The sequence below is a fragment of the Kogia breviceps genome, chromosome 7 (assembly GCF_026419965.1).
Source record: "Kogia breviceps isolate mKogBre1 chromosome 7, mKogBre1 haplotype 1, whole genome shotgun sequence".
Taxonomy (NCBI): Eukaryota; Metazoa; Chordata; class Mammalia; order Artiodactyla; family Physeteridae; genus Kogia; species Kogia breviceps.
This window is the reverse complement of record NC_081316.1, coordinates 109,234,725-109,261,766: the sequence shown is the minus strand read 5'-3', so window position 1 is coordinate 109,261,766 and position 27,042 is coordinate 109,234,725. Positions and strand designations below refer to the sequence as shown.

Genomic DNA, 27,042 nt, shown 5'->3' with positions numbered 1-27,042 from the left:
CCGCTCCCTCTCCAGCACAGCCAATGACAAAGGCTCATCCTGTCCCCCACGTAGCTTTTCCAGTCTTTACAACTAAATGGCCATTCATAGAGAGGTTTCTTTCCACTCGCAATTGTCATCAATAGTCAATAAAATACTCTTTAGGGCTAAAGAAAGTGCCAGGAGCCCATGGATAACCTCCCTCAGTGTGCCTGCAGTGGATTGTCTTGATGATATTTTGGTTTAGCATGCACTTCTCACATCTGACTCCAAGAGTAAAAAAGAAGTAAGCAATTCATTCCTCTTCACTTAAAACACCCAGATGGGTTTGTTGCCTATATAACCCAGATGCTGGCATATCTATTTTCACTTTGCTGATTGGAAATCTGGCATGAGAAGACCTAAGTTCTAAACCTGGCCCTGACCTTGACTTGCTGAGTGATCCTAGGTGAGCCACTCAGCTTCTCTGGTGTTGTTTTCTTCTTCCAGAAAATGGGACACCACAATCAACATGAAGGGGGGGATGTGAGAACTACTAAAGTAATGTTGATAAAATCCTTGAACTTCTTGAGAGAGGAGCACTCAATAAATAACCAATATTAACATGATTATACATTCAGGGAACCATATTTCCATTATATGGGCTATCATGTTACTTAGCTTTAAGGAATAGAACTTTATTCATTTTCTGTTTTCTTGTAACAGAGTATTAAGCAGTATTAGAAATGATTCACTGGTTTACTTAGCTTTGTTCCCCATTTTCCTAGACAGTCTTTCTGAGATGAAACAGACCTGCTTGAAAAACAACTAATACATCCAGCAAAAATGCCAGGCATTAAATTAATGTTGACATTTATTTCTTGCTCACTTTTTAATCACTGTCTGCTTTGGTTTTTTCTTTTCTTTCCGTTTTTTTTAAAGTTTTGTTTAGAGAGAAGACTCTAGCCAAGAGTTAAGAAGAGAAAAAGAACAGAGTGTGAAACTTTCACATTTGCTATTCAAAGGTGAAGCAGGACATTGGAGGGGAAAATAGTAATCTCACACTTTCAAGGGAGCCTTAGATGTTCTGGCTGGCTTAGGACACTATATGGGATCATAGATAGTATCCTCTGATTAGAAGGGATCTTGAAAGATCACCTAACACATGACCTTGACACAGAGAAATATACCTACTGTACCATAAAGATAGATAATTGGAAATGTATGGACTTGGAGATCGAAAACCTGGGTTCCAGGCCACCCCACCATTGCACTCTCTTTCCTCTTTCCACTGCACCACTAGCCACGACTGGTCTCAGAATCCTTCTGTGCAAAATGGGAATCCTACTACCTACCTCGGGGGGTTGCTGTACTAAACCAGAGACTGTATGTGAAAGTGCTTCATGAATAAAGAGGTGCCAGATGATGCTAGTCAACATACAAATATCCTGGACATACACCCAACCTCCTTGAATATACTGACACCGAATTTTTTAAACTTGATTATCCATTTGGGGGCTATATGTGCCAATGTCAAATCTCAGGTTGGTTTCTGGCACGCTCTGATGAGGCTTTGCTTCAGCAGTCAGCGTGTGCTTGAGGCATACAAACTTACTTTAATATTAATCTGAGCAAAACATCATTAGGGAAATTGCTGCTGCAGAAAAAAAAGAGAGAGAGAAAACTACATGATTAACATCAAATGTGAATGGTTTTGTTTTTCTATGCTCTTTTCTCTTCCATTCACAGATATTTGGGAGCTTACAGTATGCATCAATTCTATAGAACTCTGGAGTACAAAATGCCCTTGGGGTTACACTGCTATGCTAAATACTGAACTTCTCAATAAGAAGAAATGAGCTAATATGCCAAGGAAATCAAGAGAGTCTTGAACTTCAGATTCTGCCAAAGCCAGAGAATCCTTAGTCAGCCTCTGAGTGGCAGGGAGTAGAGGTCAGAAGAGCAAAACATTCTTCTGATTTTGGCCCTGGAGATGCCTGGGCAAAAACAGATTATGCCCCAAGGTTGGGAGGAAGGGAAATATCCCATAATCAACTTGTGATGATCCACATTCATGAAAGAACCTAGATAATCTGAGATTGCTGGAAATTTACAAATTATTTCCGGTTATCTTTAGGCTTCAGAGATATACCTGCCACCACTTGTTATCTTGGAAGGTTCTGAAGAATTTCTAACTAGGCATTTATCCTTTGTGTTAATTATTTTTACTTTTGCACACAGGTTTGAATATCACCAGACGCTCACTTTTCAGTAACAATCACTCCTGACTCAGGTGACCTCAGACATAGAGCTAAGAGATTCTAGGTCATTATAGATTATAAATGAAATTAAATGAACCATATTTTTGCTCACAGAGAACTATCAATCAGAGAAAATTCACAAAATAATAAACACCCAGCATTCAACTTCAATTTCATCGACTTAACACTATTGTATCAGAGAGAGCTTCTCTGTGTAGTTTTATTTTTTATTTTATTTTATTTATTTATTTTATTTATTTATTTATTTATTTTTTTTTGTGGTACGCGGGCCTCTCACTGTTGTGGCCTCTCCCGTTGCGGGGCACAGGCTCCGGACGCGCAGGCTCAGCGGCCATGGCTCACGGGCCCAGCCGCTCTGCGGCATGTGGGATCTTCCCGGACCGGGGCACGAACCCATATCCCCTGCATCGGCAGGCGGATTCTCAACCACTGCGCCACCAGGGAAGCCTCTGTGTAGTTTTAGATTTTGGCGCTCGTGGTGATCTCTGCCGGGCTACCCTTTGGTATTAGCTGTTCCTGCTGATGCCTCTTTTGTTTCAGATTCTGTGAAGTTCATCTCAGACTTGTTCTCACTGCATCTCCCCTGATTTAATCAATCCAGGATCGTTCTCTCCCCAGCTCACTCTTTGGTACTTTCTAAGCATTCTGCCTCACACACAGAATGTACTCAATAAATATTTGTTGGATAAATGCATAAACTGTCAGTTCTGCTTAGTGTGAGCTGTTCACGCCAGCACTTAATTTTTACTCAGCTTGGCCCCCTGTTAGAAATCAGATCTGAGCAGCCGTGGGGCACACTGGTGTCTCAGTAAGGAGGTGGGGAGAGGGGAGGAATGCTGACCAGAGAGGGGAGCTGTGTGGGTTAGATTCTCCCGAGAGACAGAGAGAACCAGGAGGGGGTCTGTGTGCGTGCGTGCATGCGCGCGCGCGCGTGTGTGTGTGTATGTATGTAAAGAGAGTTATTTCAAGGAATTGGCTCATATGATTGTATGAGCTGGTAGGTCCCAAATCTGTAGGGCAGGAAACTCAGACAAGATTTCTATGTGATAGTCTTGATACAGAATTCCTTTTGTTTTGGGAAACCCATTTTTGTTCTCAAGGCCTTTTAACCGATTGGATGAGGACCACCCATATTATCAAGGGTCATCTTTCCTTAACATCAGCTGATTGTAGATGCTAATTGCATCTACAAAATACCCTCACAGTATCATCTAGACTAGGGGTTGACCAAACATCTGGGCTTTAGAGCCTCGCTGAGCTGACACATAAAACTTCACATCCCAGAACTAATGCAGGGGAGCTCATACAGTTATAGGTTTGCACGTGGTAGGAAACATTTGGCCAATGATCCAATTAAGATCATCCAGAGGATCGGAGAATTGGAGTTTGGTTCTGGCCAGAGCTGATATTCAGGACAATCGTGTCCTGGGTGGTGACGTTCCCAGGCGGTGGAAACACTTGGGATGATGTGCCTTCACCCGTGTGGTTCCTCTTGGCCCATCGGGTCACGAGTGGAGCTCTAGTGCCCTTGGCCTTAATCAAGAAATCAAGGCCAGAGCCTCGTCATGTGGTCTGGCCACAGCAGAAAGGCTATGTGTCTCCATCTCTTTTGGATCCTCCCTCGAGGCTCAGTTGGGTGAGGGGGCACAGTGGGGCAGGCTCCAGAAACAGCACTGGCTGGAAAGCCGCCTCGGGGGTACCAATAGATGTAATGATGACAAGAACGTGTCCCAAGAGTCAGGAGACCTGGATTCCAGGCCCAGCTCCAGAGGTGACCTTGGTCTCCTCACGTGTAAGATGGGAATTATAACATCTTCCTTCTTTCCTCAAAGAACAGCCCTGAGGACCAACTGAGAACAGGGGCCCAGAGAGCCTCACTTACAAGTTATGCACAGGTCACACAAGGCGGGTGGCAGCCTGGTGTCACAGAGAGAGCACAGGCTCTCACCACACCATCCTGGGTTTGAACTCTGCTCTTACATTAAGTGGTGTATGGGCTTGGCCACCGTTTTAGAACTCATTGCCACTGTTTCCTCATTTCTAAAATAAGAACAAGTAGACTGTATTCATTCACTAGGGCAGCCATAACAAGGTACCACCGGCTGGGGGGCTTAACACAAAGGAAATGTATTGTCTCACAGCTCTGGAGCCTAGAAGTTCAAAATCAAGGTGTCACGGACCATGCTGTCTCTGAAGGCTTTACAGGAGGGTCCTTCTATGTCTTCTTCGAGCTTCTGGTGGCAGCTGGCAATCCGCGGCGTCTCTTGGCTTGTAGATGCATCACTCCAGTCTGCCTCCAAATTCACAAGGGCTTCTCCCCTGTAGGCCTATGTCCACATTTCCCACTTTTTATAACGACACCAGTCATTGGATTAGCCCTGCCCCATTCCAGTATGACCTCATCTTAACTTGACTCCATCTGCAAGGACGCTGTTTCCAAATAAGGTCACATTCACAGGGCTGGGGGGGTTAACACTTCAACACAGCTTTGGAGGGGACACAGTTCAATCCATAACAACAGCCCACATCACAGGGGCCTGAAGATCATCTGGCATGTAAGAGGCGCTCAGCGAATGGGAGTTATCCTCATGGGAAGGAGACGAGGAGGGATCAAAATCCCCTTTCAGGGCTTCCCTGGTGGCGCAGTGGTTGAGAGTCCGCCTGCCGATGCAGGGGACACGGGTTCGTGCCCCGGTCCGGGAGGATCCCACGTGCCGCGGAGCGGCTGGGCCCGTGAGCCATGGCCGCTGAGCCTGCACGTCCGGAGCCTGTGCTCCGCAACGGGAGAGGCCACAGCGGTGAGAGGCCCGCGTACCGCAAAAAAAAAAAAAAAAAAAAAAAATCCCCCTTCACTCACAAGACAGACACATCTGTCACAGCATTGATTGTGACCAAAACCTCCCATTTCTTTCTGTCTTAGCCTGGAGAGCTTGGGATTTTGAGGCTGTCTCTTCTTCCAGATGATTTGGCCTCTTTTTCCAAGTCGGGCAGGGGTCATGATGGACGCTGAGGTCCAGCCCAGAACCGGGCTCTTCGGAGCTGCCTGAGTGGGCTCTACAAGAAGACCTTCCTCCTGCAGAAACGGGCCACAGCTCCTGATGCCCCGGCAGCTGCCAGGCTGAGGCTGCAAATACAGATAATCCCCATGCTCCAAGGCTGAGATCAGAAGCTCGAGGGTCACTTCCTAAGCGGGCATGTGGGGTGAGCTCTTGGGTCCTTCCCCGTTGGGCAGCCTTGTGGTGCCAGGTGCTGGAATACACCACGTTGGCATGACCTTGGAGGCCTAAAGTGACTGGACCATTGGAGAAACCCATACAGCAGCTGTGCACTTAGAGCCAGTTTGGATGAGGGTATACTCTCCCCTCTCCTGATGCTCCCCCCACCAGCCAGTAACTTTGACATCACGCCCATCCTCTGGTGCCCATGGGGGAGCTTTCTCAAACTCATTTTTGTACTGACTCTAGCCACCTAACCAGAGAAGTCTTTTTTTTGTAAGGAACGCAGAAGAGGGCACAGGCCAGGTGTAAGTGACATTACATTATCCGCTCTTTATTCCCCAGTACAGATATTCAAGAGAGGGAGTCTGCATTGCCTCACCAGATGCAATGCTCAAAGTGAACAGAGGTGGACCTAAAAGTTGCTGAAGGCCTTGAGAAGTCCGGGGTGACTTATCTGGGCTGGGGACCCACCCCCTAGGAGGAAGCAGAGTGACTCATGGGGCCAATCACCAACACACTACGAACCAAGGGTTGATCATTCTTGGCCTTCCCTATTCAGTGAGGCGGAAGCAGTTTTTACTGGAAAGCCCACAAGTGTGACTTTTCCGTTCCTCCTGTTTGCAAGTCCTTGCAGCTGATGGGGGCAAACATAGCCCAGCACATTTGCATTTAAGTCTTGAAATCTAAATATTTCTGTGAGTCATTCATTATTACCATATAACTCAGTGTTTGCATGCAAATAACTTTAATGCCATAAATGCTTATAAAATAAATCTCTTACCATATGAACTCGGTAAAGAATGCTAATTCCCAGAGTCATGAATGGCTTTGAGAAATCAATCACCTTCTCCCGTTCAGCAGTAATGGTGAGGCCTGCCACGGCCAGATCTGCTTTCTGAAAGGAACAGACAGAGATCATCAGAGGGGTGGCCACGTGAGATGGGGGCACGGGGTCTGGTGATCAGAGGCTTCACTAATGGGGAGACGTTTCTCTGGTCTGGTTTCTCTGCTTGGGGACTGACCCTAAGTAGCCAGAGGTCTGAACGATCACTCATGAAAACATGGATATTGAAGCTGTAACTCATGTTCATTTGAGGTTAGACCCCTTTAAATATATAAATTAGTATAAAAAGGGGGTATCACTACTGACTGTTCAGACAGACTCAAAATGTCCTAGGCGAGGGAGAACTGGCAGATAGAACTTCTGAATACTCAATATTGAGTAGTTTTTTGTGTGTGTGTGTGTGATACGCAGGCCTCTCGCTGTCGTGGCCTCTCCCGTCGCGGAGCACAGGCTCCGGACACGCAGGCTCAGCGGCCATGGCTCCCGGGCCCAGCCGCTCCGCGGCATGTGGGATCCTCCCGGACCGGGGCACGAACCCGTGTCCCCTGCATCGGCAGGCGGACTCTCAACCACTGCGCCACCAGGGAAGCCCTTGAGTAGTTTTTTATTCAGCTGATTAACGAGTTGAACAACAAAACTTCACTGAGTCCCCCTGCTGTGTGCACTTTGGGGAGGGGGTTACAATGAAAAATAAAAATGATGGCACCCTGGAAGTTAGAGGCAATCTAATGTAACCCCAGGAAATAAAGGCCAAGAAATTGAGCAAGGGGCCCAACATCACAAACTTTGTCCTTGTCAGAGGTAGGACCTCACCTCAGGCTTCCTGGACCACTGGCCTTATGTTTCAGTCAAGGTTAAAATCCAGGTGCCACAGCAGAACTCAACGAAGGGCCTCTGGTCCCTTTCATGCAAAATCACCAGGTGTTTCCTTCTTTTCTCTTTGCCCCTGCCCTGTACCTCAAGTGCCCACACCTGATGGAAGTCTGGCCTGAATTAAGGTCTTCTGGGAAAGGAGATGCTGTCAGCTTCCTCAGTACACCTCTCTGTCAGGAAGTTCTTCCTTGTGTTTAATTTCAATCCACCCTGTTGCAAAGCAAGCTTACTACCTATTGGCCTGCTCGCCTATACGTGGAGGGGCGGGAAAGGCCCAGAGCTGGCGTTCAGTCCTGGCCATACTCTGCCCTAACTATCTAACTAGCATAGGCTAGTCATTTCACTTCTCCTGGCTTCCTTAATCTCATCTGTAAACCAAGGATGTGGGCTTTAGACAGTGCCAGAATCCTTCCCAGCAATTCTCTGCAAGTGATTCTCAAAATGTGGTCTAGGACCACCAGCATCAGAATCACCTTATTCTTATTAAAGAATAAAGGGCTTATTAAAATGTGAATTCCTGAGTCTCATCCCAGACCCCCTGGATCAGACTCTGGTCATAGGGCCCGGGAATCTGCATTTGTGACAAGTTGCCTAGGTGATTCTGACTTATACACTGATATTTAAGAACCATGTTTTATAACCTAGGCATGTATCTCAGACTGGTCTCCATTGAGGTTTACATTTCAGCTTCCTTAACTCCTAACTCTGGTGGATCAGTTGATATAAAAGATGGAGAAAGAAATGAGGAAAAGTGAGGTATCCAACAATCTACAAACAGGCCAATCAGTTCTGAATAAGTACACACACACACACACACACACACACACACACACACACACACAGAGGCACATACACACATGTGCATGATTCTTCCTAAATCATTGCAAAGGAAGTAAGGAGAGAGACATGCCACCCTCATTTTACGCACAAGGGGATTTATAAGTTGTGTACAAGAAGAATACATCCATTGGCAAAGATCAGTTTCTTCTCACCTCAGCCCCCATCCTCCACCCCAATTCATGCTAAAGCAGCCACATGATCTGGCATCGGTTAACAACTTAGGGCCTTATAAAGTGAGGCCAGGCTTAAAAGAGACTAGAGTGGAGACGTAAGAGATTTTTAATGAAAAATGTGAATGACTCATTGGGTTCATTCTGTATTTCTCTGAGAGAGGGTTGATGACTGCTGTCAAGTGAATCAACCCTGGAGGAGAGAGTGAAGTTTGATTAGACGATTGTTAGTGCCTTCATTTGGGGGACCCTTCAGAGAGTTGTTTGGGCCTTTGAGAACCTCAGCCCCTCCCTTGACGATGGTGGCCCCGACCTGAGGTCCTCTCTCGAGCACACGTGTAAAGCAACAGAAATCAACCACAAAGGCACAGCAGGTGCAGTGCTGGTCCCCTGTGTGCAGCCAATCAGCAGCTAAGCCCTGCAAGGACCTTGGGAGGAGGAGACAAGGGTTAAATGGGTTGGAGTGAACGAACCGAAGAAAAGGGTAGAAAAATGAAAACTGATAAGACGGGCAAGAGGTAACCACAGCATCCTGTCCTTTCTCTGGTTATTAAAAAAAAAATAGATCTATCCAAACCAAGTAACCAAAATCAACAACTCTATCCTCAAATTTCTTCCCCCCCCAACCCCTCGCCACAGCCTTCTTCCCCAAAGGGCAAACTCTGGATGGCAATTTGGAAATCATTTGACAAGTTTATAAAAGTTGGCCAGCGATGACATTATGGTGAAACAATTCCATATGGAGAGAAAGCTGGAAATGGACAGTGTCCCAGGAGGGCGCTTTCCTGGATAGGAGGAGCAGGATCACACACCCTGGGAGAGAGTCTTCCCCAGGCTCGGACAGGGCGCTTCTGTCTACTCACAGACAGACACCTCCCCAAACTGTGCCAAACAGGAAAACTGTCTCCTGTGGAAACTGCTGCCTCCTTGCCCCGCAGCCCATCTCTCTCTCCTTTGTCCCCTGCTCAAGAGTAAGCTGGGTGGGGGCAGGGGAGGCAGGGAAGGAGGGATGAGAAGCTAGGAGAAACCGTGGAGGTTATGTACTGGTTGTTTTTTATTTGTTATCGACTCAGTAGAGAACAGTAATCAGGTACCTTGGCTCCAACGCACCCTGGGGTACCAGCAGCAACCTGGTGGGAGCAGGTTATTCCAAAAGGCTTGCATGCCTTTTCTTTCACCTTAGTTAAAAAGACATTGTGCTATAAAGCAGACTTAGATGCGGAGATCATGTGCCACAAAATCAAACTAATGACCAAAGCGGCGTGGCTGCAAAAAAATGCTAGCAATTGTGGGCGTGGCAGGCCAAGGGGAGAGCGGGCACCATGACAGTTCACCCCAGCCCTTCTGCATCTCTGGTCACTCACTGGGGAGGGCTGTGCTCTCCAGTTGAAAGAGCCACAGACAGGACGTCAGAAGACCTGGCTCTCGTCACAGCTGGGCCACAAACTCACTGTGAGCTTGGGCAAGTTATTCCACTCTCCAGGCCTTAGTTTCCTCCACTCTGAAATGAGAGTTCAGTCAGATGCTCTCCAAGCTCTTTTCCGGCCCTAAAATCCCAGGCTTTCATTTTGCAGGGCTAGGAGGGGAGGAGCTTCATTTAACTGACCCCTATTTGCTCAAGAAGATGAGAGTGGTCTCGAGAATTGAATGCCTCAGAGAGGTGGAGGAGGAAACTGTTTCTCAGACTAGTCGGCAAAGAGTAGCACCCAAGGTAGGGAAGGCCAGAAAGGTCAGGAAGATACAACACCATCCGGAGAGAGCAGATCTGGAAGTGTAATCCCGGGGGCTGGGGGCTAGGAAAAGGGTAGGACCCCCGGAGCCAGAGAAGGAAAACTGGGAAAAGGGAACATGCAAAGAGTCCTATTAGCATCACGATGTTCCTGGTTTCTGGTGTGTGTGTGTGTGTGTGCGCGCACACACACACACACACACACACACAGGTTTATAAATACATTCTCTCTGAGAGAAAGACCTCTCTCCTCTTCCCATTTTTTATTGAAAGTGTTCCTTGAAGAGCTTTGTGTTCTGCCTTGGAGACATCCCCTATTTTACCTCCTGGATGTTAGTGGAATTTCCGAGGGGAGGGCAGGCTGCAGGCAGCCTGGAGGTGACTTCCAAAATATACTACTCTTCGCCTCCTGGGTTTCAATAGGGGTCATGCGACTGCTACCCTCACTATCAGAACCGGAAGGCTTGGGGTGGCCGCTGCTCTTCTCCTGGATGTGGGGCCTGGCTGGGAGGAAGACAGTGAATTCACAGCAGGGCTCTGGTCTGCGCCTGTCTGAACCTGCTGCTCCCATCCTGGGCTTCCCTGAGATGCCACCAGGGAGGCCTCTGCCCGCAGTGCCAGGTCCGGAAAGACCTGAAGGAACAAAGCTTTCCTCTGTCTCCCTCTCCTCCTCTTTTAGACACCTGCTGCCCCCTGTTGGGCCCAATTCTCTCCCTTCCCCTCAGCAGTGCCCCAGCACCCTGGGCAGACTTCCACAGCTTCAGCCCTGCCCCATCCTCCCAGAGCCCCTCCCTTACATGGAGCCCAGCTAATGAGAGGATGGGGCGGGTCAGAAGACCTGGCTCTGACTTTTGCTGACCAAATGCCCATAGCAACTCACTTACCCTCTCTGGGACTCAGTTTACCAGGCTATACAATGGGGCAACGCCTGCCAATCAGTATGATGTGAGAGTCAGGAAGAGATGATGGGTATGGAAGAGCCCTATAAACTCTGCACACTGTAGAGTCTGGCCACACCTATCTGGGACTCTGAAGGCAGTAGGGAGGGTGGCTGAGACTTAGACTTCAGCATGGGACAGACCAGTCTGGACTGTTACTTACTTACTTGTTTTGTGACCTTAGGCAAAAGTCATGTAGCCTCTCTGAGCCTCAGTTTGCTCATCTGTAAAGTGGGGATAAAAATAGTACCCATTTCCCAGAATTACTAAGAACGTGAATGAGATGATGCTTGTAAATGCTGAGCATGGGGCCTGGTTCAAAGTAAGTACCCGATAAATGTTTGCTGTTAAGATGATAATGATGCTGAGAATCTCAACAGGGACCTCTGGAGACGATATCTTTTTTTTTTTTTTTTTTTTTTTGCGGTACACAGGCCTCTCTCTGTTGTGGCCTCTCCCGCTGCAGAGCACAGGCTCCGGACGCGCAGGCGCAGCGGCCATGGCTCACGGGCCCAGCCGCTCCGCGGCATGTGGGATCCTCCCGGACCGGGGCACGAACCCGTGTCCCCTGCATCGGCAGGCGGACTCTCAACCACTGCGCCACCGGGGAAGCCCGACGATATCTTTTAAAAAAAATATTTATTCGGCTGCGCCGGGTCTGAGTTGCGGCATGCATACAGGACCTAGTTCCCCGACCAGGGCTCGATCCCGGTCCCCCTGCACTGGGAGTGCAGAGTATTACCCACTGGATCACCAGGGAAGTCCCTGGAGACAATATTTTAACGCACGATGAGCTGTAGGAATGGCTGGGGAGCAGTCAGGTCTGTTCTACCTCAATGTAGGCAGAGGCCTCTGGACACTTGGCCCCTGGTAGCCTTTCCTAGGTGACCTGAGACGTCCGCACAGCTGTACTGACACACTGTGCTTCCCTGGTGTGACCTCCCATCTCGGAAAGCCACATAAGGACCCTCTTAGGCCTGGTACTGTCCCATCGCTTAGAAAACTCAAGGAAAAACTGCCATATGGCTTGGAAACCAAATCGGGTCATTCTCCACAGCCTCTTCCTCATTATACGACGCTCCTCTGGGGACGGCAGATTAAATGACGTCCCCAGCTCCCTTTGAATTCTCGGATCCACCATGCTATCTCTGATCAGCTTCCAGATCTTTCTTCTCTGGCTTTTTTACACGGCCCTCCTGCCTCCCAGTCGCCCAGGGTCCTGCCCCCCGGGGAGGCGGCCGTCCTCTACATCAACAGCTTTCTACTCTTTTGCCAGTCACATCTGCACAGATCTTGTTTCACCTGCTGCTCAGGCCCCATAGTGCCTCACATTCTTTGCTGGCATTTATTTAACTCTGTAATTATGTTACTTAATGCTGGAAAGCTTTGGGAGGCTACAGTTGGAATGAGAAAACGCTACACAGAATAAGGCTGTACTGAGCATTGCTAGAAGCCTTCATTCCAAGGTAATTGTCTCTGGAGATCCCCTGTACATTGAAAAGGCTTACAGAATTCCAAGCAAGGCCAGGCCTGAGGCAGTGAGAGCGGCGAGGACATTATCCATAAATACCCAGAAAGGAAAGACCCCCAAGTCCACCAAGCCTGGCTTGGCAACTCACATTAGGCTCTGGCTGAGGATCTGCGGGCTGAGGGTGACATGGGGCCATGGAGCTCATCGGCCCACAGTAAGCGCTGTGTCCTGGGCTCTGCCCTTGAGTGTGGAGTCTCAGGGTAGGCAGAACCCACTGCCCCCTCCCCAGCAATCCCTTCCTCTTTAACACTCAGCATCCCCTCAACACTCTTTATTGACCTCCTGCCCTGCTCCAGGCAGTGTGCAAGGTTCTGGGATACAGGGGTGGGCAAACACAGGCATGGTCCCTGATGGCCAAGAGCTTGCAGCCCAGTGGGAGAGGCAGTTGTCAGATTGTTGAAGAAAAGATCTGTAAAACTACAGCTGTAATAAATGTTATAAAGGAGTCATTTGTGTCCCCACGAGCAGGTAGAACAGTGGTTGGCAGAGTCTTCATGGGAGCTTTCTCAAGATGAGACTCAGTTACCTGAACAAGAATTACCAGTGAGAAGGCCTGGGGTGAGCACTCCCAGTGGGGGGGGGGGGGGTTCCAGCATGTGCAAAGGTCCTGAGGCAGGAGGGAGCTTGGTGCATTCCAGGGGCTAGAAGAAGGCCAGAGTGTCTGGAGTACACAGGGCTGGGGAGTGTGATGTAAGATGAGGCTGGAGAGGCAGGCAGAAGATGCAACGCCTTGAAGAGCAGTTGAAAGGCTCTGAAGTGTTTTAAGCAGGATGAGACTTGTAATCTTAACACGTCTAACACCTATAGCCCTTCCTGTGTGTCAATTTACTAACTAAGCAATTTACATGTGTTACTTCACTCAGTGCTCACAATACCCTTATGAGGTAGGTTACTATTATTACCCTCATTTTACAGATCAGAAAACAGAGGCACAGAGAGGTTAAGGAACTTGCCCAAGCTTGCACAGCAAGTAAGTGGCTGAGCCAGGATTCAAACCTGGGCCATTTGGCTTCAGAGGCTGCATCCTGAACTTGCAACAAATACAATTGGCTTTAGTGAATTCAAAAGATGGAAGAGAGACAAGAAAGGACCATCCTCATTTTTATCCTCACTTCCTTGCCATTTATACCATTACACTAAGGGCAATCTGGTGTCTATGGCATCACTTCACCAATGTCACTCCAGCCGGTCAGCAGTGACCTCCATGCTACAATGCCTGTGGGGTGCTATCCAGCTCTTATCTTGCTGAATCTCCTAGCTGGCCACTCTCTCCAGCCCCTGCCTGGCCCTCCTGAATGAGGCCAATGTCAAGGACATAGCTCTCCCTCCCTCCACCTGCTCTGTCTTGTGACTACGTTGCCCTGCTTCTCTGCCACCAGAGACCAAACTGGGCTCAAATCCCAGCCCTCCAGTTACTGTGTGACCACGAGTAGGTTTCACATCCTCTCCAAGCTCACTTTTCTCATCTGTAAAATGGGGATTATAATGACCAACTCAGGGTTGTTATGGGGATAAATGAGATAATACATATAATGCACAAAGCACAGTGCCTGGCATAATGTAGGTGCACAATAAATGGTGGTTATTAATATTCTTTTTCTAACAAAATTCACTTTTACGCCAGGACAACTATATCTGTCCTCCCTCTTGATGTGTCTGTGGGAGGAGGTGAGCTTCCACGTCCATCATCTTGATCTCCGCCCCTACCAGTCCTCCCTCTTAAACAAGTATCCATGATCCACACTCCTTTAAAGCCCAGCCTGGGAGTCAGGCCCTCATGGTCCGCCCATCCCTCTGAGTTCAGTCTAATTTCCCAGCACTCCTCCAGAAGCTCCCGCCCCTCCGGGAGTCTGGTTCAGCCAACTTTCAAACACACCTTGTACTTTCCTACAGGTAGACCTCAAATGATGTCACTCCTTCTGCCTGGAATGTCCAACAGTAACTCTACTCTTCAAGGTCCATTCAAAGCTTACCTCCTCTGTAAAAACTTCTCTATCATCTTCCCAGGAATAAGCCTTCCCTCCTCACGATCAATAAGGGAGCTCAGACACGGCTTATACCATTCAGGTGGCATTTGCCATAAATTGCCTTGTGTTAGAACAGGGGGCCCGGGCTCATACTCCAACTCTGCACTTATTAGCTGTGTGATGTTGGGAAAGGACTTACCTTCTCTGTGTTTCAGTTTCTTCATCCATAAAGTGGGCACAACAACAGTTCCCACCCTCATGCAGCCTCTATAGGAATTAAATGAGCGACCCGTGCAAAGTCTCTGCCTGGTGCAGAATAATTCTCAATAAATGTTAGCTCTTACTATTATTATTATTGTCAGTGTGGACATTCATGCACATAACTTAGCTCCCCATTAGATTCTAAGAAGCAGGGACCATGTCTTCAAAAAACTTAACTTATATAGTATTTCAAAGTTGCCATTTAGTTCCATTTTACAGATGAAGAAACTGAGGCCCAGAGAGGTTATTAATTTGCTCAAGGACACACAGCTAGGATACGGAGAGAGCTATCTTCAGACGTACAGATTCTCAGGTCTGCTTTCTTATGACTGCACTGTTCATAGTGACGTTCCCAAAGTGGACACACAGTAAATCTCTAATGAACAACCAGTGCAGCTGACAGTGCAGGGTACAGGGGGACAACATCCCAAACATGGCCTACCCTCCAGCCCCTCCTTGCTGACAGCAGAATCAGGCTGATTTCGGACACGTTGCCTGTATGTAGGAGGGATTTTGTCAGGAAGCTGGGTCATTATAACAGGATTCAAGTCATGGTCTGGACACTGTGAGATACAATTCCTCATCCTCCAGCCTAAGGAAGACTTGAAGCCCTAAATCCCCACTAGAGGGCTCCCTTCTCCCCTTGCCCCCTCCCCGGGCCAGGCCCAGTTCCCTGCAACTCCTCGGGCTACCCAGGGAGCCCAAGCAGAAGGGAAAGGGCCTCACACCCCGCGATTAAGGCATTAGTCAGCTGTGCTGGAGATGCAGGGTGGTTAATTACCGGCCCGCCCGGGGACAGGCCCTGGCTTTCCTGCTGCTCAGTGGAGCAGATTAACATCTGCAGCTCAGCCCATTTCAGATTAGATTATCTACTCACTTCCTGTCTTTTGACCCATTCACCTGCTGGGTGCCTTCCTCCCACCCTCCCCTGCCCTCGCCTCGTGAGATGCCCAGGGAACCTGCCGTGATTCACCGGCGTCTCCATGCTGAGCTGCAAAGGGATCTGAAGGCGCCGGGGAGCTCGCTCTCACTCCTGGCTCCCCTGGCACTGGCAGGAACCCTCAGACTCCCTAATAACAGGCCTCAGCAACGTGCACAGCTGCTCTCCTGCCTCAAGAGGTAGGCGGCCTTCCCACTCCACCCGCCGTGGGCTGGGGCAGAGGAGAAACTTGTAGGGTCCCGTGGCACCTGCAAAATGTCTGGTGCCCCGTTCACTGGGGAGGCTGGGGGTCAACCGCACCCTTTCTCCCTTCTTTCAGGCCAGGATATGGGAACAAGGATAATGGAACAGGAGTAGGACACCAGTTAGTCACCTGTCTCTCTCTCTCACACACACACACACACACACACACACACACACACACAATCAAACCAGCCTGCTTCCTATTCAGAGGGAGGCCTTGATCCGAGCCTTTTGGGATCCATCTGAGCCCAAGTCTGTGGGATTTACTCGTGTTCCCTGGACGGAGCCTCCAGTGCTCGGAGTACAGCCCAGAGGGGCATCAGCATTCCTGGGGAAGCAGCAAAATCATTTGCAGGCCCAGTGCTATTTCTCAAGCTGACAGCACAGTCTCAGGGCTGGATGAATTTCTTTAGAGTTAAATTAAATTCCCCATGAAATATTTAGTTAGTTCAGCTCAGGGCTGCGTAATTGGCCTATGTGGGCAGATGTGAGGAAAGAACCAGGCTTGAGGAAAGGAGGGTTGGCAATTCATTCATGGGTGAAGCTGTGCAGCACAGGGGTCCAAGCTGGGTCAGGAGGCCAACTAGATATTGCTGACCTTTGACCTCTTGTCACATGCTCCCATCTCTGGCCATAGACCCTCTTGCCCTTCCGGGTCAGAGAGATGTATGTCTGAATCCCAGCCCTGCAATTCTCAGCTTAGCAAATTACCCGAAATCTTGGCTTCGGTTTCCTTACCTCTAAAATGGGCAAAAGCAGGCCTATTTCTCATGACTGGTGTGAGGATTAAATCCGGTAACCTGTGTAGATGGAGCCCAGGGGTCGTCCTGTCCCTTACAATCCCCTCTTCCAACTGGAGCCAGTGGGGTGTCTGAAAGCTAAAGCAGATCATGCCATTCTCTGTATTGTCTTTTTACTCTTTTTTATGCCACAGACCCTGTTAGTGGCCTGGTGAGGTCTGTTAACCCCTTCTTTAAAAATATTTTTAAATGTTTATTATATTTGCTGTATCACGTGACTATATTACATAATACAGAATTGCATAATTGTGATACACTGACCACGAGAGCCAGAGGTAGCTCTCATAGCAACATTCAAATGGCACCTTTGGCGACAAAGTCACAGGTATGGTTAATACCACTATGATTTGTTGACCACATTTGTAATTGAAGGAAATTTTACATTTCAGTTTGAATTTAGAAAAAACATAGATGTAAATTTTTCCCTTCTAAGCTTATGGTTTCTCAGACGCTTGGGTGTGCATGGACCCCAGGAAAATAACCCAGAGAGACCCCCCAGTTTACTGACTGTGATTCCTTACTACGGCCCACCAGGCATTGTGTGATAGGGCCGTGCCCTGCTTCTCAAATATGACCAGTTCATCTGCGCCTTGGAATCTTGGCATTTACTCTTTCCTCTCCCTCTGCTCCACTCTGCCCTGGCCTTGGTGAGGCTGGCTTCTGCACGCTCTGTTCGGATCTCAGAGTGGCCTTCTCAGAGTGACCATGCAAAGACGCCCTCTCCCTGACACTCTCTGTGTAATTTCCTGGGTTTCTTCCTTCACAGCAAAAATCACAATCTAAAATTTTCTTGTTCATTTATTCATCTACTTGTTTATTGTCTTTAAAGCAAGCTCCAGGAGGCAGGAACCTGTTTTTTTTTTTTTTTTTTTTTTTTTTTTTTTTTTTTTTCAGTACGCGGGTCTCTCACTGCTGTGGCCTCTCCCGTTGCGGAGCACAGGCTCCGGACGCGCAGGCCCAGCGGCCATGGCTCACGGGCCCAGCCACTCCGCGGCATGTGGGGTCCTCCTGGACCGGGGCACGAACCCCCGTCCCCTGCACCGGCAGGCAGACTCCCAACCACTGCGCCACCAAGGAAGCCCCAGGAACCTGTTTTTTGCTGGGTCCACATGTGTCTCCAGAGCCTGGAACAGTGCCTGGCACATGATAAGCACCAAACATTTGATAAAGGAAGGCACAACCAAATGAATGGATGAATCAAAGCAAGTAGGAGCTCAGTTCATGTTATTTCCTCACCTTGAGTCTTGACTCATTGTGTCTTGGCTAAGAGCACCCACGCTATGGCCTCCTTTGCCACTCACCAGCCACGTAATCTTAGGCAAGTGACCTACCCTTGCTGTACCTCAGTTTCCTCATCTGGAAAATGGGACAGTAATAATACATACCTCATATGTGTGTTGTGAAGACTAAATGAATTAATATTTGAAAAGCACTTAGATCAGTGCCCGGAGCAGAAAATGTTACAGAAGCGTAAGCTATTATTTTTTGCTGCAAGTTAAAGGATCAACTTCAATGTTATTTAAAACAGTAATTGTTTCAAAAAAATCAATGTAGGTTTTGAAGAGAGAACAAAGAATTCCCATGATTGGAAAAGCGATACATACCATAGATGTTACGTTGTGTTTAAGTAGTTGGGACGTGAAAAAGAAATAGCACGGAGAGTTTGGGTCTAGGCAGCTTCCACGGATGCAGTGATGCCCCGGGGAAGCTTGAACTCTGCTTTCTCGTCTGGCAGCACCATTACCATCCCCGTCATCATCCCCCCGATTTTCTGAAGATAGACCACTGATTTACACATCAAAGAAAATGATAGAATCCTGTTTAATTTTTCAGGAGGATATGCTCATTCCTAATCCAAATGCTCCTTATTTCCCAATCAAACTGATAAAGCCTCCAGCCCACATGAAAACGTGGCCATCGGTAGGCCCTGTGATAAGAGGCAGGGGATTTCCACGGATGAGTTCACACACTTCTGCCAGTTTCCCACCCCGATGGCTGCCAGAAAAGCTGATTACTAATGGTCTGGGACACAGCGTGAGGCCCTGACATTGAGCAAGGCTAACTGGCCCACATGGGGATCAAACTTGCAGCCCCTGACCTTTCAGATAGAGAGCCTGCCTGCACTGACCAAGCCAGTTCTACACCTATTAGGGGCCTCTGGGTTTCAGGCCTGTGCGTGTAAAGCAAACTCAAGGAGGCTCAGACCGCAGTGTCGGCTGCTGGAGAGATCTGACAGTAGTCTAGCTCACGGGGTTTTCTTTTATTCCCTTCCCACTTGTCAGCCCTGTATTTAGGAATAGCGTGATTCACAGGCCTGTTATGAGGACTGTTTTTGTTGGGTGAGATAAAGTACCACCAGTAGCTGGGAGCACTGCTGACAGCCACGGAGAACTTTCAGAGGCCTCCTCTGCACCCCCTCTCTGCTCCAAGCCGATGAGCCTCCTCCACTGATTCCCCCACCCCTTACTGTCCTGCTACACAGAAGGGAGGTCCGAGCTCAGCCTCAGGCTGGCCCCTGAGGTGTGCCAGGGCGCCAGGAAGGATGAGCAAAGATCTGACTCATCAGCTCCATGAACTGACTGGTGCTAGTCTTCTTCTCATTTCTTGTCAGCATATGCACAAGTCAAAACCATTGCCAAGGGCAGAGGGCATTTTCTCAGGGATCCCTGCAGTTTTTCCGAAGAGGACAGCTAGAGATGCTGTCATAAACCTCTGGCCACTCCTCCTAGGTGATGAAGTGTGTTGGGTCTACTTCAAAGAGGTGCTGACAGGGCTCAGGTGTCCACCCATAATAACATCCCCAAAGTTCTTTTTCACAGACTGCATTTGAGCCCCATGACAATCTCAAGGCCAGCAGTAGCCAATTTAGAGACAGGAGAATAAGACTCAGCAAACATGGCGTTTAGGTCGGGATGATAGCTACCTTTTGGGAGGAAGGAGGGTTTAGAGGGAAAGGAGGCAATCTGGGGGGCAGCGACAAGGGTCTACAAGGGTCTGCAGTGTGCTGGGGCTGGTGTATTTCTTGACCTGGATTGTGACTACGTGGGTATGTCTCCTTTGTGATAAGTCATCAAGTCGACACTTATGATTTGTGTACTTTTCTATATGTATATTTCAATTAAACGGTTTTTAAAAAAGGTAAGTGATTTGCCAAAGTAAAAGAGAAAGTGGCTACGTCAAGCCTAACACTCAGCATCCTGCCGACTCTTTGGAATAAAAAAGCCTGGAACATACATACCAGGCTGCAATGGCTGCATTATTTGTACCAGGGGCTGGTAATTCCACACATATGAGAGAGGTAAGCTCAGGCATGGTGAATCTACTGTGTATCTCTGTTTAAACACCTGTGTGTCTTCTAATTCAAGAAGGGCTAAAAGGAACATCTGGGCGTTTTAACTGGATTTGTGTTTTGCAAAGTCCAGATCCCTTGTCTGGTCCAAACAACTGAACAGATTGTGAAACTCCCAGAGGAGTCAACTCTCTCTCTGCTCTGAACACTGGGCAAAGCCCTGGGGGGGACCTGGCGGAGCTGCAAACACCCTCCAGCACATGCCAGACCCCACTCTAGATGGGTCTTGAAACCCAGAGGAGGGGGACAGCACCCTGTCCCACGTTGGACAGTGTTCTCGCAGTGTTTTGTGACACCTCTCAGAGGGTCCTGGTTGAAGTCTGTGTCTTGATAGCTGTGGGACCTTGGGCAAGTTTCTTAGCCTCTCTGAACTTGTTTTGTCAGGGGTAAAGTATAAATGCTAACAGCTTCTATTTTACAGAGTTGCTGTGAGGATTACATGAGTTAGCATGCAAGGCCTGACACACAGAAAATGTTCACCACCCAATAAATGTTTACTGCTATTATCACTATGCTGTTTCTGATTCTGGCATCCTGCCTCCATCCTCCTCTTCCCGTTTGTCTGAAGCTGCTGAGACCTGGCCTCTGCTTTGGGCTGCACCGTCCTGCCTGGTGGGGTTTTTGAAGGCTGAGCTCTTCTACCTGATTTGCTCCTACGGACTCCCCTTCTGACACCGGCTGACACATTTGCTGTACTTACTGACCACACCTACTCTCTGTTTTGATGTCCTGCTGTATTCCACTGTTCATCACCCCCTGGCAGCCAGCCAGGCCCCTAGTCTGGCACCATCCAGGAACCCAGCAGGTCTGCTCAGGGAGTGTCCTGGATTTGGATAAGGGATCCATTTAGCAAGAGCTGACAGTCTTTCTGAGCAGTTCAAATTCACTGAATGGACCACCTGCTGCCATTTTTAGCGATCTAGGCCTTCGTTCTGTTGCCTAAATTGCAAGCGTAGACACAGCAAGAGTAGAAGTTTGTCAACAAGCAAGGGAGCACATCTGAGGGCTGCAGAAGATAAGGAATAATGCCATCGTTTCTGCAAAGGGTGGGGCAGAACGGGGCTCTCAGAGGGCTGTCTCCAGAGCTGCCAATGCTGCCATTGGCACGACTGAGCCAGGCCTGGTTCTCATGCTGACCAATGGTGGGGTGTTAGTTGCTCCTGACAAGCTACAGGATGGCAAGAAAAATAGTCTGCGAATAAGCCCCCCAAAGCACATAAGGATTCTGGCCAGGAACTGAGATGGTGAGGCCAAGCCATGGCAACAAGCAAGTGGAAACCACAAGACCTTCTGGTGCAAATTCATCTCCGTGAGTGAGGGATGGCCAAAGAACAGAGGGAACTGTCACATTTGGATGCTTTGAAGCAGGGATGTTTATTCCTAAGAAGGCAAGGGATAAGCAGTGCCCGCCTGCCGAGGGGAGGGAGCCGGGGTGGGCAGGGAGCCACAGCAGCAGGATCTGATGACCGAGAGATTGCTAGATGAGCAAAGCATGGCATGTGTTCAGGGCAGCTCCCCACGGTACTTAAGGGGACCTATTACGGACGCATATGAGTTTGGAGTCTGATTCTGTCACTTCTCAGCCCCATGACCTAGGACAAGTGAACCTCAGAGCCTGTTTCCTGATCTATAAAACGGTGATAAGAATACTTTACCTTGTAAGGTTCTTTGAAGATTAAATGAGGTACTATTTGTAAAGCAATTAGTAGCACTGCATCTGGCACGTAGTAAGTGCTCAATAAACAGCGCTCATGACTATTTTTAGTGCAAAATCAGTCAAGGGACAGGCAAAAGGTCAGCCTAGGGAGTCACAGGGGTTTGAGCACAGCACACAGGAATCTCAGGGGAGGTGACTCAGACGTCCAGCTAGGCGATCTGGGCTCCTGCTCCATGGTGTTCATGGTGTCACCCCTCTCCACCAACACACATACTCGAGGAAATAAAGCTGGCAAGCACGAGGGGGGAGGTTTATTCCAAAGGCAGGTGGAGGATAAATGTGTGTGTGATGCAGGCTGAGCAGACACCCAGTTAGGCCGACTAAAGCTTAAAGAGTGAAGAAAGGGGGCTGTGACTTGGGGGGCAAAATAGAAGACAGGGTCAACTTTAGAGTCAGACAGCTCACCCTCGGCATTCCCACCCCATGGGGAGAGGAACGAGGGGTGAGGTGGCTTAAGCTCTTCTTTCTCAAGGCAATGTAGGTCTGGGAAGTGGGGCAGGATTGAGCATACAGAGGAGTGAGCTGAGGGCCCAGCTGTGGGGACCTGGGGAAGGCGGAGCTAGGAAGGGAAGCAGGGATGTCCGGGAGGCGTGTTCAGGCCCCGAGGCTGCCCTGGGAGGACAGGCCCAGGGGAAATGTCTTCTCCTGCTGCCCCAGCCTGCTGCGTGCACCAGCACTTCTGGACCACTGGTGTGTTTTCCCTGTTACCAGTCAAAGGGATCGTCTGAAAACCTACAACTGGTTCTGGCATTGAGATGTTCTGTCCAGGCTCTGAGATCCTTGGGGTCAAGGGCTATAGTGGTTAATTCTTTTACACATGTCTTCAAAGCATCCCATCCAACTACCCATCCATCCATCCATCCACCCAACTAACCACCAATTCATCTATCCATCCACCCATTCATCCAGCCATCCACCTATCCCATAATTCCTGAGTGCTGTGTATGCTGGGGCCTGTTCCAGGTGCCACTGGCATACAGATGAACAAGACACATGTAGTTCCTGATCTCAGAGAACTTACATTCTAGTCTCATAATAAGAAAGGTGATTTCAGTGGGTGACAGTTTCTTTGAAGATCATACAACAAGGTAATGTGGTAGAGAGAGATTCAGAGAGAGGATGGGGGTCCCTTAGGGTGGCAGAGAAAGAATGCTTCTTGGAGGAGGTGACATCTGGATGAGACCTAGATAACAAGGTAGAAACAGTAGACTGGAGACTTGGGGAAATAAGTTTTTGCTAGAAGGAAGAGCAAGTGCACACACCGTATGCTGGAACTGGGCAAACTATGTACAAGGAACAAAGAAAAGGCTAGAGAGTGAGGGACCAGTGATGGGAGATGCAGGCCCTTGTGAGCTCTTAATCATTTCTTCGCATTGTAGGGATGTTGGTGAAATTGTGGCTGATGAAGGCAGAGCATGGGGAAAATGGTTTTGCTCACTGAGCAGGTGAGCAAATGATGGCCCAGGGAGATTCAGCCACCCGCGTAAAGTCAGGGATAGACCCAGACTTCCAACTCAAGGTATTTTTTTTCTAAGATCAAGAGGACACTTGTGCTTGCCATCAATGCCACCACCTTGTCACCTAACAGAGGTAACTTCTCCCCCAAGAGATGACCCAGAGACCACCGCTCTGGAGGGAATTCCTGCTCCTTGTACCCCCTTTTCCTGCAGAGTGTCAGGAGAGGGGGTCAGAAAAGCCCGGCAAGCCACCACCGCTGCAGGTAACCTTTAGAAGGCAGCTGGCGCTCGCTCCACAGGAACACAACCAGACACGTGGTGCTTCAGTTTTGTATTGATCGATTGCACTTTGGTAGTGTCCACACAGGTGTGGCAAGGAGGGATTAACCCAGGCCAGCCTTGGAGAGGAAGGACCTGGCCCTGGAAGAGCACATCTCGTGGGAGCAGGTGGAAAGTTGGGTAACAGATGGCAGGGAAAGAGAGGACAGGGCTGACTCTCTCTGAGAGTCACTACATGCCAGGGACACCAAGGAGACTATAGTTCATTGATTTCTCATAATAACCTGGGGGTGGATGCTCTTGTGTCCATTTTGAGGATGAAGACGTGGAGTGGGGTGGCTCAGAAACACTGGGTGGCTTGTCCAAGCCCACTCAGAGGGCAGGGATCTGCACGTGGGGGGCCGGCAGGGGGGACGGGGTGGAGGATAGATGAGTACGCTCAGCGCCCCCCCCCATTTCACTAACACCCATACCCTGACGACCCCCAAACGGAACTCAGGCCCAGCTCTGCCCTCTCGCTGGCCTTCCTCACCCACTTTTCTCCACATACTGTATTCCTCTACCTCCAAGTCCTGCCGGCACTTCAGACCCGTGTCATCAACTGCATCTTTGCCGTCTAAAGCTACTCTTTTTCCAGGGACTGTTTCTCAGTTCATGACTCTACCAGGCACCTGTCATCCAAAACCGAGACCAGGAGTCAGCCAGAGTCTCCCCTCTGCCCCCGCCATACCACCTCCCTGCTCTCTCTCCATTCAATAAGCAAGCCCCATCCATTTTACCTCTGAAATTCCTGTGTAATCCATCACTGCCACTCGGATCTGACTGCTGCTGTCATCACTCAAGTCTTCACCGGAATTATTCAGTAGTTTGTGCACTGGCCTCATTGCTCCGAGCTCCTCCCCAGTTCATCCATCCAGTTTAGTGGATGCCAAGGACACCTGTGGTCCTCGAGCTTGAACATGCATCACAGCCACCCGGAGGGCCTGTGAAAATGCACATTGCTGGGCCCCCCTCCGGAGTGTCTGATTCAGGAGGTCTGGATGGGACCCCAGAATTTGGGTTTCGGACAAGTCCTAGGTGATTCTGATGCTGCTGGTTCAAGAACCACACTTTGAGAGCCACTGTCCTAGAATCGATTTCCAAACCAAAGATCTAATCATACCATTGCCCCACTTAAAGCGACTCCAGCAACTCCCTACTAGCTTTAAAATATGGTCCAAACTCCCTACAATGATCTTCACAATCTGTCCCAGACCGTCTCTCCAGCATCCACCTCAAGCAACTGACCTCTCTTCAACCTAAGAGGCAGACACATCGCACTATTCGTGTTCCTGACACCTGTCATGTATTTCAAACTCCGTGTCTTTGCCCACACAGTTCCCTCTGCCCGAAACTCTTTCCCTCTTGAGGCTTGTCAAATTCCTACTTATCCATCAAGGTCCAACTTGACTGTTGCTTCCCGTAGAGGCATCACAGTGTGGTAGAATGACCGTGGACTTTGATGTCAGGCTTGGCTTTGAATTCCAGTTCAGTCACCTGTTAGCTGTGTGACCCTGAGTTCGTCTCTCTGGTAAGATGCAGTTAACCTCAGCATCCTCGTTATAAACTGTGAACGATGACATTCATTTGTAAGATTGTTGTTGGAGAGGAAATGACGCATGAGAAATGCCTGGCAGGTAGTGGGTAACTCAGTAAACAATAGCTATCATTATTGTCAACTCTGCTCTAAAGCCTTGCCTGGCTCTCTGGAGCTGAATGATTTCTTTTTTCCTGTGTTCCCATAAAATTTTGTGTATGATTCCAATTTGCTTATATCACATGCTGTGGTCTCATTATTTTTATACACTGGGCCTTATTCCTAGTATAGTTGAAGCCATTGTACAAATCATAGAAATCGATCCTCCTAGCAGACTTAGTGGGCACACAACTTGGCAAACTAAAGGTATCTTTGAAGGAGGAAAATTTACAGGTGGATAGAGCCCCAAACCAGAGCACATGCTTGGTGAGCCGCGTGAGGCAGGTTTCAGGCCCCACTCACCCCTTGTACTATATACAACCTGCACAACCATCCCTGGAGGCTCTAGGTAAGTAGAATATGAGCCCAGTGAAAGTAAAAACTGGGTCCTATTCATCCTGAAGTCACAACCAATGCTGAGTCAATGCATGTAGGGCCAAGTAATATTGCCCGAGGATGGGAAGCACGTAAGTAGTATTAGTAGGGCCCTGGAGCCCGGTTCAGGAATAGGATCCTTTTACTCCTGGAGCAGGGGACAGTGCAAGAACCAGGATTAGCAACATCAGAGACTCAGGCTTTGGAGAATAACCTGAATTACTGGGTGCTTTGGGGAACAAGACAGAGGTTAAGTGCCCATGTGCTGAAGTGGACCTCTTGAAACGACCCCTGACCTCAGACCACAGCCTGGTGCATGGCTGAGCCTGCAGGTGACACCTCACCTCTCCAGGTGAGGTGGGCAACCAGGACCAGAGGATTCTTAGGAGATATTAAGATACCACTTTCCATAGCTTCCTTCCCTACCCTTGCCCCCAATCAATCCCCTACTGCCTGTCTCTTCTGTGTCACAGAAAGCCAATCTCTCAGAAGGCTTTCAGATGCCTTAATTAATCCATTTCCATTTCCCTAGCAGACCCTCACTCCCCTTAACAGCTGGTGCTCGGCAGGGAAGGCGGAAATAATTCCCAAGAAGTGAACCTTTTGACAAATTTCCCAGGCTGCTTCTAGACACCCATGGCGTTTGGAGGAGTTCCAGTCTGGAGCTGCTGGGGTAGCTCTGATCATAACTGAACTCTCCAAAGCCCCTGGGATTCCCATCCATATCAACTTCTTCAGCGGAAAAGAACCCTCACAGGGGTCTAAGGACAGCCAGGCAAAGGCTCTGCTCTCTTTTCCTGAATCTGTGGCTGACCTTCTCTGGGCCTCATGTGCTATGATCATGGGGAGGGAAGCGGCTTGACACTGCTTCTCGGAAGATGAGGATTTAAGCTGTGTACCCTCACAGGCGATGCACAATGTCATTCCTTGGTCCTGTCCTGCTTAGGGCTCCCCTGGCAACCTGCTCACCTCTCTCACGCCCACACTAGAGCACATGTTTCTTTTACGTGTCTGTCCTCTGCCTACCTCCATACCACCTCATCTGTAAGCTCCCAAAGACAGAACCAAATCTCCTCTGTCCTTTGACCCCAAACCTCTAGCACAGTAGCTGACTCACCGTGTTAAATTACTACCTGCTGATTGCTTAATCAGTTGACGGCCCTGTTTTCTAAGCCTCGGGTTGACAGTTGGGTTGATAGAAACCTGCTAAGGAATGAACTCCCTAAGTGTATTCAAGGCACGCTATCAGCTGGTGCCTTGCTCTGCATGATCCGAGGGAACTAGTTGTTAACACCTTCCTGTGTCCCAGGCACTGTGTTAGGTGCACATGGATATCAGGACGAATAAGATGCTGTGCTTGCCTGCAAGGAGCTGGTGGCCTCACTGCCACTGAGAACCCATCGCAGAGGTCCCCGTTCAGAAGTAATTTCTGTCTCCTACTCTGCTCTTTAAATACGATGCAGTTTGTATTTGTAACAGAGCACTTATCCTGTACAACCCTGGGTTAAAATAATTTCCTCCGTCTGTCTGCCCTTC

The 27,042-nt window shown here is 48.9% G+C and overlaps 1 protein-coding gene across 10 annotated transcripts in view; it reads right to left on the bottom strand.

Moving 5' to 3' along the window:
- Nucleotides 1–27,042, bottom strand: part of GRIK4 (glutamate ionotropic receptor kainate type subunit 4) — a 421,209-nt gene that overhangs the window by 37,252 nt on the left and 356,915 nt on the right. For all 10 annotated transcript variants that reach the window (XR_010841462.1, XM_067039151.1, XM_059069793.2 and 7 more), the window contains one exon: nt 6,240–6,353. Coding sequence is in view for 9 of the 10 variants with exons in the window: in XM_067039151.1 (XP_066895252.1) it covers nt 6,240–6,353 (114 nt within the window). In the remaining variant the exon portion in view is untranslated. The remainder of the gene's footprint in view (nt 1–6,239; nt 6,354–27,042) is intronic.